This window comes from Psittacula echo (assembly GCF_963264785.1).
Source record: "Psittacula echo genome assembly, chromosome: 1".
Classification (NCBI taxonomy): domain Eukaryota; kingdom Metazoa; phylum Chordata; class Aves; order Psittaciformes; family Psittacidae; genus Psittacula; species Psittacula echo.
Genome location: NC_137735.1, coordinates 122803365 through 122819696, shown reverse-complemented (window position 1 = coordinate 122819696; position 16332 = coordinate 122803365). Strand labels below are relative to the sequence as shown.

The window sequence follows — 16332 nt, the reverse complement described above, 5'->3', positions numbered from 1 at the left end:
CTGTGTTCCAGTTTATACCCATTACCCCTTGTCCTATCATTGTTTGCTTTCCCTTGGAAGTCACCCCTTTCTGGTAAACAGTTCCCAAATCACACCATGGATATCTACTTCTGAAGGCTTAACTCAAATTAAATTCAAGGCCAGTATTTTCTATATGTTATTACTTTGCAATTCTAGGTTTAATAAATGTTCCCATTAAGCTTATTTCTGGAGATCAGCTGTTGATGACTAGCAGCTGAGAATCCTGCTTCAGTCACTTTCAAAGGGAAAGTAACTCCAGATTTTAACAACAAGAGAATTCAGAAATAAATTCCCGTTTTAAAGTCTTGTCTGAAAGGAAGTTTAAAATTACAAAATACAAGTAAAAATCTCCTAAATCTTCGTAAAGCACGTTTCCAGCCATACGGCATTATCACTAAGTTCAAGTTTTAAACTGCAGTACTGAGTGCTCTGGACTATGGAACCTATATAGTAATGAACACAGCTAAATCTATGAAACAATTGAATGTCCACTTGTGTGGCCACAATAGCAAGCAAGAAACCAATTAAAGCTGCTGATGAAACTTTTCTACTGATGAAATCACTGTCTATAGCAGGATGCCAAAACATCTAGGAGAAATAGGTGCTAAAAGGCTGCTGCAATTATGTGGAGAGATTATTAAGATAAAGTTAATGAAACTTCAGGAAGTGCCTGAGAGTATTTCTGCATCTCCATGTGCTCCTATAAAATCTACCAAGTGTCTGTTTATACACCAGACAGGTTTGTAGAAGTAAAAATCATTTTCTTAACCTCAAATACTGGAAAATAAACATAAAAAGCTAGTGAACGTGAAGTTTACCAGGGATAAATGAACGTACACCATATCACTTATTACTGTCAAAGTCCCATTCAAGCATCTAATGGGTCACTCCAGGATCAGGAGAGAAAAGAACATGTGGCCAGCACCATGAAGGAAGCCAGGACCACAATAAAACCAATGTAGTTTGCTTTACATTGCTGTGGAACTACACTTTTATAAAGATGGATTTGAAACCGGCAAGAAACTATGGCCTAAAGTTATCATGTGTCTAACTTCTGAAATAGTTCTTGTAGTCTATCCCACATACAGATTTATTACATGGCTCCTTTCCCATTCAATTTAGGGCTGTTTCTGATCCTGATGCCCACCTCTTCCCAGACTGCTTACTCATTCTTCCTGCCCACCCCAGTATTACATTCCCTCTGAAAAAAGTTACAGTACAGGGAAAGAGACAGATTATGATTAATTTTATATCCTTAGCAGGTTTAAGGTCTCATGTCTGTCAGGTGAAACAGCTACTTCCTTACCAACAATAACTAGTAGAACACCATGTATGCTTCTGGAAAGCTCTGAGGAAATTAAAAGTCTCCAAATCTTGGAAATGGCTTAGAACATGAGACACAGTGAATCTGCTTAACCCTCTGGAATGCCAACATTGTTTTGGATGAGATGGAACAGATCCCTGGAGGGCAGCAGGGTTTGGAGCCTGGTTATCATGAACCAACAGATAACCTGAAGGCAATTCTTGTAAGTAATTTGATCTCACAGTATCTCACATTCAGTGCCACTTCGAAACCTAGAATCCCCAAATCGTCTAAAAAATGCAAGTTATGAGAAAGACTTCTGCTCCCATTAAAATATATCCAAACCAGGGGTTGCAAAACAAACTAAAACAAAGCCTCAACTGGAGTACTTAAGAGAACTTTGGCAGAAACTCACCCTTTTCTCCATTTCCAGGAGTGATCTGTCAGCAAACCTTTCTTGTCTCTGAAACACAAAATTAATGAAGACATTGATACTTAACCAACATAGAACTGAAGAAAAAACAATTCAACTGGACATTTTAGTATTCTGTTCAAAGTATGTTTTGAAAAGTATTTTCAGGGAAGTTAACACTGAAATAAAGGAGAATGAACTGGATTTATAACACACTCCCTTTGTGACCATCACTATGTAGTTTAATCACTACATAGCCTTTGGCAAATAAGGGTAATATAGTATTTCTATCTAAAAGCATTACAAAACAAACAACTTTTTAATGTAATTCACTGGTATTTACAGGGTACACATGGAAGACAGAATCACAGAATCCCAAGGGTTGGAAGGAACCTCAAAAGATCATCTAGTCCAACCCTCCTGCAAGAGCAGGGTAACCTAGAGTACATCACACAGGAACTTGTCCAGCCGGGCCTTGAATATCTCCAGCGCAGGAGACTCCACAACCCCCCTGGGCAACCTGTTCCAGTGCTCCGTCACTCTCACAGTAAAGAAGTTTTTCCTGATGTTCACATGGAACCTCTTACGCTCCAGTTTACACCCATTACCTCTTGTCCTGTCACTGGACATCACTGAGAAAAGCCTAGCTCCATCATCCTGACACCCTTTACATATTTGTAAACATTGATGAGGTCACCCCTCAGTCTCCTCTTCTCCAAGCTAAAGACACTTAAATACAGGTAAATTCTGGCAAATAAGATCTGAGACTAGGAAACACTCTACAGCAGTTTAAGAAGAATTAAACTTTTATGTATGCATTTGCTATTACTGTATTCAGCACTGTTATCTGACAGCAGTTATCTGTAACTGGAGTGCATTATTTGCTCTTCAGTTCTAAGATAAAGCCATCTAACTAGCCAGGAAGAACTTGCAGGTTATGCCAATCTGCCAGCATGTTTATGAATTAATCAGTCAATCCTGACTGACAGTTGGAATATAAGCTTAACAGTGTAGAAAGTGTATATCCCAACCCAGCAAAGAAGTTCCGGATACACACTGGCAAGAATCACTACTACTTAAATAGGTACCAGGCAGTCTCACACATTTTGTTCATAGCTGAAGACCAGAATCCTGCACATATTTCTCTTTAGAAACAGAGAGGTACTCTTCTTCACTCCCATTTTTGGATAAGAAACAAAGCTGATGCCTAGTACAAAGCAGCCCATAGCCTGGGTTGCTTCTAGTTTGCTGTCCGATTTGTCAGTTAAGTACATGCTTTTTTGTTTCATACAAACCTGAGTGGTCTTCTCCAACTGCAGCTTAAGATCTGTAAGTTCCATGTTGGTATCATGTAACTGTGCTTTCAGTTTTTCATTTTCAGCTAGAATCTGTTCATAAAGCTAAGAGAAAATATTCATTAAAAAAAAATACCAAATACTCATTTGGTGAGATTAGCTGAAAAAAATTTAAAAACTGCGACTGAGCTGCAAGTAAAATGAACAAATATGTTAATAGTCCAAGAAGCAAAAATCAGTTCTAGATTGTAAAGATGTTTAGAATTAGCAAACACATTAAAGAACTGTAAACAAGTTTTTCAAGAAACAAGCAACTTTGTACAGGGAGCACGTAACTTACCTTATACATATTAAAGAAATACTTGCCACCCTTTTTGCTTCAGTATTCACAGATTAGACACCACAGTAAACTTTGTCAAACTCTTCCTCTATTTTTAAGCAAGATCTAAACAAATTTTTACATTATATGCATGTAAGCTAGCAAATATAAAAGGCTTCACATATGTCTAAAGCAGTTTTAATAATACAATCAACTAAAAAAAAATAGTATTTATCATAAAAAATGGATTTTGGCTCCTCTGGCTTTTTCCCTTGCCTTGAAAAGTGCAAAAGCCAGAAGCTGTTTCGTAATGTGCGTTTTCCTCCAGTGTAGTGGATGCTCTGCTCCTCCATTTGGCAGAGTTGCTTTAAGCAGCAATGTGAGACTGTTTCCAGGGAATTTATGAGAAACAGTAATAAAGTTCTATTTTCCCACCAAAATTACTGGACCATATACCTTCTTAAAATCAGTGTTATCTTCTTTTTCTAGTCTACTGCAGTATGGTTTTCGATCTTCAAGGTAACTCTGTGACACCGACCGCCCTTGTGCTGAATCATAACGATCACTTGAAGATAGGCTGAGGGATCCCATATCGTATCTGTGAAAGAAAAGGTTTTATTCTAATTTGTGTTCAAACCGAGACCACTCACTGTATCAAACATTAGGAATTTGCTGTAACACAGCTGAAAACAACCAAATGCAATTATGTGCTTTAGTTTATCCACTGTCTTCTAATTTGATGCAAATTTGATTTTTACATTCTTTCAGTACTTCAAGATTCTGTATGAAAAGGTTTTCAAACTGCTCAGTCTGCCAAGTTCCTGCACCTTGTATGTATTTTAAATTAAATTAAAGTATTCAAGCAGATGTTTACATCTTAAAGCACTTTATGTTAGCTTAGGTACTTTAATTCTTCTTTATTTATAAAGATCTACTTTTAAAGAATTGTTTATTTTAATTGAAGGTTTTTATAAAGGAAATCTCTAAAATATCATCCTAGATGAATTCTCCAGGTTTTATTAGAGAAACCAAGGAGATTTCAAAACTTTTTGCTGTGAATTCTACTATTTCAGCACATGTGGTTTATGAAATAAATCTTCAGCAGTGTCTTTATTCTATTCATCACTATAACACAACCAGTATTAACAAAGTCCACTGTTCACTCTTCACTGATCGTGTGTTGTAGCAGTTCTATTTAACAGATTTTCAGCATGGAGAGAACACAGTAAAATCAAATAATCCGAAAGGTCTAAAAACAAAACTTTTTTTTTTTTTTTTTAAGGACTGATATTTCTGCATTGCCTTTTAACATGTCTTAAGGAAATCTGATATTCAGAGGGTGTAGTACTTTTCTTGAGATTCCCTGCAAACTTTTCATTAGGGTATTCTAAAAGAGGGGTAACAAGATCCTCTCATCTTCATTGCAAAATCTGACTTCATACTGAAAAATCTGCAGGGAACAGTTCTATATCCACTGTGTTCTACAAAACGCCCAGCCCACTTTCAGTGCACTACTAATAGAGTCCAGTATATTTCCCAGAATGAAGCAGCCCACCCACACATGATAAAAAATATTTAGTACTGTAGCTTTATAACAGTACATTTTTTCCATACAATTTCATACAAAGATTAAATATCATTAACACCTTTTAAAGCTCAATCCATCTGACTACTGGGGTCAAGCTGAATTTGTATGTGAAGAACCTAAAATGAGAATATGTGAACAGAAAGCGTAACAATTTTAAACTGATTTGTTTAAATTGCACATACCTTGACAGGCTGTCACTCTGACGTGGCAAGGGGCAGAAAGAGAGAAAAAGAATGGGTCAAGTCAGTAATTTTATTAAATAAAATATATAACAATCTGTGAACAAATATACCTAAACAGTTATGTTAAATGCACACACTATCCAACAGTATGTATTATCTGAACATTGTCAAGCTTCAATATTGTTATGTCTGGAACAGAAAAGAAGTATGTTCTAGAATGTGTCTGCCAAAAGAAAATTGCCAAAATACGATTTACAAGGATATTAACATTATACCCTAGAAGTTGGACTGGCCTAAACATTAGTCATTTCAGCAGTCGGTGCATTCTGCAATTTGCCTGCCTGTTATCGAAGGCATCAGAACCGTGTTCTCTGAATTCGTTTGTCCTTTTTCCTCTTCTCTATCATTAGCAATGTTTTGAAAGGTCAACAGAATCAGGGTTTCACCTCAAAATAGTTAATATAAAATAAGCTACAAGATCATTGTTTCAACACAGCTCCATGGAAAACAAGCTACTATACCAGTAACATAAGGAAGTACTTATTAGGCTTAAAATTAAGTGGCATGATTTCATTTTTTGTATTACTTTCATTCCAGGTGAATCCATAGGCACAAAGTTCACTCACTTTATCTGACAAGCAGAATTTAATTAGAAGTGATGACTTAAGAGAGAGGGAGTGCCCTCTAAGCATTACATCAGTCATACAAACCTTTTTGCCCTCTGGGTGGTCACCACAGATTCACCATTTATTCCAATGATAATAACAGTCTTGAGTGAAGACATTTTAGTCAAGGAACTCTACCAATGTATCATCACCTGGATATCCTCCAGTGTTACTCACATAGCAGTGGCTGAAGTCTTCCCCAGAGGTGTTTTGTTTTTTTGGGTGGTGTGCTTTATTTGGTCTCCCTTTTTAGAACGAAGCTATTTTTTCAGTGTGCATAGAGGAAAAAGCCACATTCTCCACAACACATGCAATTTCCCCTTTGACACCTTGAAGTGCATTTACTACACAGAGGGTATCAAAAGTGCATGCTGTAGACTAACCACTCCTAATAAAACATTGTTATTTTCTGTTAGGGGCATGAATAATGCCAAGAACTTAAGCGACTTCATAGCATACATCACAGTCAGGTGGCACACACCTATTAACGTGGGTATCTTTTAAGCTACTGGCCACAAGAAGATTAAATTCCACCTAAGCATGAGCCTTCTCTTGCATAATTGCATGTCTGAGTAAGATCAGTGTGAGATTACAGAATTCCACCATATAATCAACGACCTACAGAAATCCCTTTTCCACTGCTTCCTTCTCACCTCAACAAAACAGAGGAAGCTTTGTCCGCAGTCAAAACTTTAGGTCTCTCTTTTTACCTTCCAGGAATGCTGCATGCAGAAAAATGTTAAGCTGGTCCTTTTAACGTTCACCTACAATGTAGAACAGCCACTACAAAGAAGTAAACCATTCCTACATTATTTCTTAACAAATACGCTTTCTAAAGGCTGTTTTTCTTTCCTTCTAGTGGACTCCCCATGGTGCCGTGGGAATGTGAAACATCCCAGATCTCCATTCCCCTGCTGCACTACAGCTTCCCAAACGGAAAGGCAAGTTATTAAGTCACACAGAGACCATCTTAGAAACAGAATTTTCCAGCTACACAGCGAACAACAAACGAATGGGTGAGGTAAGAAAGCAGTAATTACTAGAGGCAGGAAAATACAGACATAGGCCATTCCCATTCTCCTGGCTGAGGCTGGGAATGTGGGAAGCTGGACAAGGATACCATAATCTTCAGAAAACTACCTCAGCGGCTTCTGTTCCCTGAAAGCTGTTAAGCCCTGCTCCCGCTGCTCAAGCATCATCCAGCCTCCATATCTCACTGAAAGAGCATCCCATTTCTCAAGCACATGCCTCTTCTTGTTCCCCTCACTTTTCACAAAACATGTTTAGGTTTTACTTTTGTAACACTCTCCTCTGTTTGCTCCGTGTCCCCTTCAGATTCTGTCAGTTCAGCTCAGTCACAATCTTTGACATATAACTAAAAAGAATTATGAAAAGGTGTGACTGTGAGTTTACAAACTTTACATAAAGCTTGTTCGAGGACAAATGATACCAGCAAAGCTATCCCTGTGCATCCAAATTATGACATGGATGTTCTTTGCACATTCACAGAACAGACCAGACTGAGTAGCCACCATGAAAGCAGCAGCACACAAGCAGTAACAAAAATCTAAACCACACATATCCTTACCTACATGACCTGAAATAACACTTACTTCTAATCCTTCTAACCTTTCAGAAGTCACATACCTGGTATCTCTAGCTAAAACAAAGTTTCAGCCCATTTAATTACAACCTAATCACAGTTGTAGTATCTCATACTGAAACCCAGGTTTCAGGGAAACACTTTGTTACTTAGAATCCTTTGGCTGCCAAAATAATCTTCTCACTTCCTTATTTTTAAATGAGTATCCTACAACTTATTTCTAAGGCTATCCTTCTAGCAGGAACACCAATTTTCTTTAAGTAACATGGCGTTTTTTGTGTGAGTTGAGGAAATTCTCAGCTCTTAACATTAAAAAGCCTAAAGAAAATTTCATTAGAACCTTGAACTGTCAAAGTGGAGGCAAAGTCTGACATCTCTTTAATTGCTCTCCTTTATGGACAAAGTATCAGCTAAGAAGTAAAAAGTCAGTTCTGAAGGACCAAAGAACAAGAAAGCACAAACTGAAATCTTACAAGACAGTTCTTTCAGAGACCTCTGAGAGAAATAAGATAATAATTTTCTGGCTCCTTAAGGATTTTAGGCTAGAAATTATTTTGTCTGAAGTCCTTAAATTTTCTTTGTAGCATTCACCCAAGACCTCTTCTGTTTAGTTTAAATTCTTGAGTTACTGCCAAAGCCTTTGGAATTTTATAGTTATCATCGTCTACCTCTGGCTTGTAGCTTCACTAAGCAAAAAAACAACAGCAGCACCACATAAGGGAGTAACAGAGAATTTCAGTAGATCTGAAGTTTCTGTCTTTTAAATAGCAGTACATCAAATAATCACCAGAACTGAAAAAGCATAACTACTTTCTGATTGTCTTTCACTCTAATTCTAGTTTTTTCATACCTTCCCTTTTCTCTTCCTAGAACTGAGGATTTGTAACCAAATAATGAATTTCTACAATAAAGCAATTAAGGTCTGTGTCAAAGTGAAAGCAGATTTAGCAACTACAATACAGAAAGTGCAGTTTCTTTAGGCATTTAAAAAAACAATAAAAATACACTTTTTGCATGGATTTGGGAACAAACTTCCTCTCAGAATGTTCAAGATCTATTTCACTATTTTATTTCTAAGGTGGTAATATACTGCACTGACAAAAGTATATATTTAGTACTCAGTTTATCACTGATAAATGCTAAATAGTTGTTTATCAAAGAGAGGAAGTTACGTAAAATTTACAAAATGTTTTAAATCTCTGATAAACCATTTGGTATGGAAAGGAAAAAAAACACACCTAAATATGAAAACGATGAAATCATTATATACAATTTTTAAGACATAGTTAACAATTATAATAATTACAAGGTTAGGACATTTTCTGCAATTTTGACACTATACTGGAAATTCTGTAATAGATTTGACAAAACTTGAAAAGAAAACTTAAAACCACATGAAATACTTGTTTTGAAATTTAATTCACTTTCAGTCTGTTTCTGTATTTTCTGCAACTGACACAAGAGCTTACATCAACAAAGCAAAATCAATTTATGTAGCTGGGTGACAGGTCATACTTTCAATTTATTTCAGAGCTCTTCATGAACTCAAATCTGATATTATATTGACTTAAAATGAAACCAAACTACTAAAGTCTTCCGTGGGAAGTACAGAGCTAGGAGAATGTTTTGATTCCTAAGCCAAGCCCTGATTAGGGAGTCTAATTCTACACTTCACCATCCTACCTCAACACACATCCTTTTAATTATAGCTCATAATAGTAATTTTGGGCGTGTTTTATCACTATTTCACTGTAGTTTATGAGTCTAATTCAATCAGAAGCACCACATGGACATTCTACTGAAATGAATTTTTACAGAACAGAATAGGAGTAATTACAGATCTAAGGATAATGATATGTACTAGTGGCAGGAAAGGAAACAGGACTATGCATTCAAGTTAATGTGACACAGAAATAAAAACTAGAGCAAACCAAAACCAGAATGAATCTCTTCACTAAAGTATTTAAGGAATGTTTAATGGAAGCTTTTACAAAGAGTAGAGAAATATCATTCGAGTTTTATTCCTCAGTAATGAAGCTGATTCTATAATGTGTAACTCCGGGGTTTAGGTCAAAAGAAATACATCCTGCTATACCATTTTGTAGTACAGCTTAAGTTATTACTTCCCTTTCAAATCCCTCTTCATCCCACTGTCACACACCACTCAGTTTATAAGGACTTTTTCCATCAAATCAAGCCTATTATACTGTTATCCACTGACTAATAATGGTGAATTAGGATGTTCTGAAATCCATTTTCTTCAACGGAGAAATCAGGTACATTGTGCTCTTCAGCATTCTATGCTTCATTATATTAACTTCTCATGTTAATTACAATATTGACATTATTGACTGGGGTTAATTTTAAAATGATTTAATTAGTGTGCAGAAATCACTGGACATCATTTATCTGAAATAACAGAGCAGACGGAAGAAAAACTTCTGCAAGGTAGAAACTGACAGCCCGCCAGTAACTTGCTGCAACATGTCCCTGACCTACGCATCAAGAGATTTCACCTACGTTTTATGGATGTTATTTCTGTATAATCAGAATGGAAGAGAAAAAGATCCATTTTAGCCATTGTTAACTTGTTAAAATTTGTTAAAGCCTGCAAAGGAAATGGCACTGAAATAGCCACGAATTATGAGTACCTACCTACCTACCTACTGTAGGTACTCTTTTAATTTAATGCAACTGCAACGGAAGTTTTACAATCAATATGTATCTGCTAGAAAGTTAATGAAGTAATAATCTTTTTAAAATTACCTGAGTTTCTTTCTTATTTGTTCCTTCTTCTGAATCAGACTGGTGTTCCTGTTCATTTTCACTCTGATGAAAGAGGTGGGAGAGGAAAAACAACTGAACTGTTGAAAGCTTACAGAGATTTTAAGGCATTCTAGACTTAACATGAAAATCTAAGAGCAGTAGAATTCCACCCAAATCAAATATACAGAGAATATATGGTGAAAATTCTTGAACAAGTGCATGTTTGCAGTACCAGAAAGAGAGGAAACAGAACTCTGCATTTGGTATATGAAAATATTACTTCTACAAAATTTCATACTGCGCCCATGACAAAGAAGAGGGAAAGGGAATTGGCTGAACCATCAACTATAACCCTTCTAATCTGAGAGCGCAGTCCTTTCAATTTTAAGTACAATTTCTGGCACAACTGTAATGTGCCAGAAAATTATTCTCATTCTTACAGCTTTGGGATGCATGCAATAGAAAAGAATTATTCAATGATCATTTTTTCCTTAGATTATGATTAATTCCTATTAAGTTATGGTTAATACAGTATTCTAAAGTCCTTTTTAGCATTATCAGACTCAATTTTGATTATGCTCCCAAAAGCTTCAAAATAGATACAAAGAATACATAACTTGAACAAGCATCAGTTTTTCCAGAATAATTAATTATATGCTGTATTACCTTAAACTATTCTCTATGTTAAGAACAGACTGTACACATTCCATATCGCTACAAGCTAAGGCTATAGATCAGCAGTAGCAGTTGTTCACTTACATCTTGAGTCCAAAAAGAAACTCCTGTAGATCGTCGTTTTTCTCTTGGTCGCCTCCTTTCCCTTATAGACTTAGGCTGTGACTTATCTTCTTCCTTCTCTTCCTCTTTTTTGCCCCCTTCTGTTAATAACAACTTTCTTATTCATTTAAGTATGACAAAAATCTAATTTTTCTGAAAAATTTCTGAGACAATTCTCAGTCATTAAAATGTTTACAAATATTTTTTTGACCTGAGATAAAGTAGCTACAGAGCTTCTCATCACATACAGGGTTTGCTGTAATACACATTCCTCAGAATATAGCTCTATAATACTATAAATATTGTTCCAATTCTTGAATATCAATTGCAAAATACTAATTCCATCTCAGCCACCTCAACAAAATGTTTCAATGGGACAGTAATACACTACAAATTGTACTTAAAATTCAAGTTCCCAATCTGTCATGTAATAATTCAAACATCTGTGTCAGTAGATGTAGAAAAGTACAAAATAAGACAAGGTAATTCTTCACAATTCTTCATCAAACAAAGGTTTTTTTGCTGGCATCAGGAACTGGGATACTAAAACCCAAAAACTTTAAAAATTCTGTTAAATCCTCCTTAGAGTCCCCCATTTCATTACAGTCCTCTCCAGTTTGATCTAAGGAAGAATAAAATGGGATCCCCTAGACTACATTAATACTACATTACAGATTCCTCTTTTCTTTAAAAGAAATGCAATTGCAGTTCAAGCCCAACGTAGTATCTCAGGATTGTGTTTGTTTCCCTATATGTTTACAAGTAATTTGTACAAAAAACACCCCATAAACCAAACAACCAAAACCAAACTTGCCCAAACCCGTTACTTGCCTATTATCATGCAGTCTATTCAGTGTGCAGTTCTTTTATTGAAGAAGAAAACCACAGATTTGAGTTCAGACAGAAGCATCACTAAAAATGTGACTTTAGCACCAGTAGTCTTTAGAGGTAAATAAACAGTTTAGTGTGAAGCAAGATTTAAACAGAAAAGAAGGAAACACAAATATTCCTGGTGAACATACACCTTCCCTAATTAAAGAAATGATGGTTTTACCTCTGGGCTTTCAGACGGTAACATATTTCTCCTCCTACAGTCACAATTTGAAAAAAAGAACCTGCTGTAGCTAATATTTACCCATGAAAATAATTTCTAAGAACAATCTAGAAAGAGTTTCCCAGAGTAAGCATGCTTTACTGAAGAATCTTAATCCAAATTTCAGTTCATAGTAGGACACAGAGGGAAAAAAATCAGGAAGCATATCCCTGAAGTTTAGCTCCGATAACTTCCTCAGAAAATACAAGTCTAGGGAATATGGCAATACTTCTGTGTAGTTCATGGAGATTTGATCAATGGATCATTTAATCTGATCCTCTGTATAACATAATTATAAATTTCAATCAGTAATCGCGTTCAAGTTACTGATCAATGCCTGGAATCAGTCATGTCAACAGTCGCATGCCTCTGAGACAGAACAGGAAATAACACTGTTATCTGTCAACAGTGTCTTCTTTTGACAGACAACTGATTAGGCACAACATCTCTGAGAATTATAGCATGCGATTCGTATTTGCAACAAGAGCAAAATCTCTGTGATGTCAAAGAAAAGCTTTTTTCCGACCTCTGAATCACACATCTGATCCTCAGCTTAAGGTTACATGAATCCAGTAAGTACTTAAAAGTATGGTTCCATGAAATATTCTGAGCTACCACTGGAAACGTCTTCTTCCCTTTATTTTCAGCTGCTAATGAAACCTTGAGAGGTTCTTAAAGCTTTAAAGCATTGTTCCAACCCTCCAGTATGGAAAGACAGAAAAAACCCTCAGTTATTCAATCAAGTAAAATTCCTCCTTAATACCTGCAAGTATTTAAACTCTGAAATGCGGTATCTTATTATAGTTGATGTGTTATAGCAGAAATGAAAGCATTATGTGGATACCCATGGCAGTATATTTTGACATTTCTAAGATGCATCAATAGAAAACATAGATTCACATAATAATCAGCTGCAAAACACCACCAAGTCCAGAAAATCGTTTTCCTTTTTATGTTCAAGTTTTGGAATTTCTTGTAAAAGATGGGAGTAAGATACATCCCCAGTAGTCTTACATATCACACCCTATTTAAACCAAAGAAAAAAACATAACCCTTCAAAAACAGTATTCCTACCTCTCTCGCTTTCTTTCGTTCCACTCCGAGAATAGGCCGAAGTTATACCTATAAGGCTGTTTGGTCTGTTTAGTTGACTTGAAGTTGAAAGAGAGCTAGTGGAGGTGGAGAGTGAAGAGGTGGTTGATGACGAAGATGTTGAAGTTGAAGTTGGTCTATAGCGGTGATATGGCTATTCAGCAGAAAAATGTCAAAATTAATTTACCAAGATCAAAAAAGAATTTAAATATAGGATATTAAAACATTTACCTAGATAAGTAATTCTTACAGTAGTAACAAAATTAAAACATCATACTTGGGAGTTAAGATTCATATGATTTCTCTACCTAAAGAGACTCATCATGAAAATACCTCTTCAACAGTTCGGGAATATCTTTGTCTATAATCATCATCTTTAGTTTCAGATTCTTTCTTTTCTTCTTGTTTTTCTTTGTCTTGCTTTTCTTTCTCTTCTTTTTCTTTTTCTTCATTTTCCTGTTCTCTGGTTCGTGTGGGACGACTTCTTCCTATAGTTTTTTCAGCTTCTTGAAGATCTGTCAGTGTTACACCCTGTGAAAACAGCAGTTTCCAGCATTTCAGCAAATGTTTCAATGTATCACTCATATTAACGTAGATGATCACTATTTTAATAACTAAATTCAGCTTAAGAATATTAATTCTAACTATAAGGAAATAAATTTTACCTGAATGTTCTACCTGTATGTTTTTCTCTTGAGCCTTGGAGCCAAACACCTCTTTTTGATTAGTAGCAAGTGTTTGCTGCAATGTGGTCTACCACAGATTCTCCAGCAACACAGTTCTTAGTTTTTTAAATTTGAAGGTAACATCAGTAAACTACGAAGATACAGACTTGGCCTTAACATCCATAAGGATGATGGCTGGAGTATTTTTTTTGTGCTGTTTCATCTGGGACTATGTGCTGATTATTCTCAGTTTGTCAGCAGACACAAGAAGAGAAGGGTAGAGATGCTCCAGAGGATAGCAGCTGGTAATTGCTTCACTGCTCAAAGAGTGTACAAGTACCATCTGGAGATTTTGCTACTCTCACATCCTCCCCTGTGTTAAGATTGCACTGGCTGCAATTCAGTGTGAGGGAGATCTGACAGAAATTGGAAAGAGCAACCAAATGTATCAGTATGCAAACTAAGAGAGAAAGGCTGAAAGGAGGCCTGCAGTGAGATTCTAGATTATTAGCAAGTAACAAAAACCTCTTCCTTAGTACTCCTCCATGTCCATAGAAACTAGGTTGAATGTATTTTTTTCTATGTCACGGATCTTGTTAGCTAGCTATATACTGGGCAGCTCAATCACATTATCTTTAGTAGTCCATGTACAGAAAAAGACTGAGAAATGGAAGTACATAAAGTATGCTATGCCTATTTCTTGAGTATCAAGTCTTCAGTCAGAAACATATAGCTGTTAGTTCTTAAAGAATTCGAAGTGTTAAACATCTATGTAACATTAGATACAACTACTCAAGTAAGCCATTTTACTACCATGCAACCAAAATCTCCCTTTTAGTGTAGGAGCCTGCGCTCTCAAATTTGTATTAAATAACTCTTCAGTGACTAGAAAAAGCAACTTTCAGTACACAATGAAGGTCATAAAGCTTGCAGGAAAGAAAAGGAAAGAAAGGGGCCGAAGAGGCTTTATTTTATCTGGGACAATCTGTTTTATACCAGGAAGACCCATCAGTTTATTTGGAGCTTTACTGGGAAATTAGAACTTCACTGTACTCAGGGAGCTACACTGGGATGCTTCCATAAACATGGAAGCTTTAATGAAACTATACCTGTGTAGATCTTCTAGACTGTCTTGCTTGCCTGGATCTAGCTTTTCTTTGGGACTCTGACTCTTCATCCCGTACTGGAGTGAGGTATGATCTAAAGAGTTAATTACAGACAAAATTGGCAAACAATAACTTTCATACAAATGTATTAAACGGTCAGAAAAAAAACCCACAACACAATATAACTGAAAACCAAAGCAGTTAGAAGAAAATCTTGATATAAACCAGATTATATCCATATCATAATCACCTATCCATCAAGACTGCAGCCTTAGAACTCAATTAAAATACATCGTGCTTTCCCTACTTAATTAGGATTACTTTTTACCATTTTCTCTAAATGTAACCTACGTTTCTTTGGTATTTCAGTAGTCTACTAACACAGCGGTAGAAGACCTCAGAGTTAATTACACATTTATACATAAAATATGTGTGTGAAACTTAACTTGTAGGCACTTAGAAAAAACTACATGTATTGCTAATGCCAAAAATCTAATTATACCAGCTGTTGTACCATAGATTAAAAGTCCTTGAGAAGGTGGTTACCATATTTTCATATGAATCATCCATGCTTTGAATAATCCCACTCCCTTTGAAAAAACTGTGTTTAAGAATAAATCCTCATGAAATCCTCCCCAAATCCTGCAGAGTAAGCAGGTAATTGTAATCAAAGCCAAAAGGCTACTAGAGTAGACATACGAGGTCTCTAAACCAATCTTAAAAATGAGATAAAGAATATAGCTTCTTCAACTATTCCAAAAGGATGCACCATTATATGCTTCATTGCTAGAAGTAGTTTGTCTTCACTTTTCAAATATTCTTTGAAGTACTATTTCAAACATACTTTCTAAATACACAGTTTCAATCTGTCAGTATGGATTAACCAGCTTAATTCCTAAGGAAAATACTTAGCATATAATATTTCATATATAAAGAAGTTTTTCATTTGCATATAAACATACAAAGATACACACGCACATATATATATATGTATCTGTATATATACAGATAGATATGCAAGTGTTGATACTTAGAGCACTATCTTTCATGTGCATGCAATAATTATTTCAGTTTTGCTGATTTCTCAGGTTTAATGGGTATTTTATACGCCATCAAGATGCATCTGTAATAGTATATGACACAATCAGCCCAGAGCCAGATAAAAACAAGGCATTTCGGGCCAACTGCTGCTATATAAAACATATATAGTTTCTGAGTGTTAGTATACACGCACTAGTGAGAGCAAACAAGACAGCAAAAGCCTTAACTCTAAATTTCTTGCTTTTCTAGCTCATCTGAAACTGAAACAGCATTTGCATTTTAAAATTGGGACCATTTCTGAAATAAAAGATGTGTTTTGCTGATTTTGCTTTTGATGTGTTGGGTTCAGCCAAATTTTGCTATGGAAAATGCTGGTTCCAACTATTGTTGTTACTGAGATGGGT

The 16332-nt window shown here is 35.8% G+C and overlaps 1 protein-coding gene across 4 annotated transcripts in view; it reads right to left on the bottom strand.

Annotated features, from left to right (window-relative positions):
• Positions 1–16332, bottom strand: part of PPP1R12A (protein phosphatase 1 regulatory subunit 12A) — a 119895-nt gene that overhangs the window by 11235 nt on the left and 92328 nt on the right. For 2 of the 4 annotated variants that reach the window (XM_080633562.1, XM_080633564.1), the window contains 9 exons: positions 14891–14981; positions 13450–13647; positions 13099–13270; positions 10914–11032; positions 10155–10217; positions 5121–5137; positions 3807–3948; positions 3032–3136; positions 1740–1787 (listed from right to left, as the gene is read on the bottom strand). In XM_080633562.1, coding sequence (XP_080489688.1) covers positions 1740–1787; positions 3032–3136; positions 3807–3948; positions 5121–5137; positions 10155–10217; positions 10914–11032; positions 13099–13270; positions 13450–13647; positions 14891–14981 — 955 coding nt within the window. Of the gene's footprint in view, positions 1–1739; positions 1788–3031; positions 3137–3806; positions 3949–5120; positions 5138–10154; positions 10218–10913; positions 11046–13098; positions 13271–13449; positions 13648–14890; positions 14982–16332 lie in introns of those variants that run through there. The other 2 variants (XM_080633563.1, XR_013958399.1) reach the window with 2 other exon arrangements.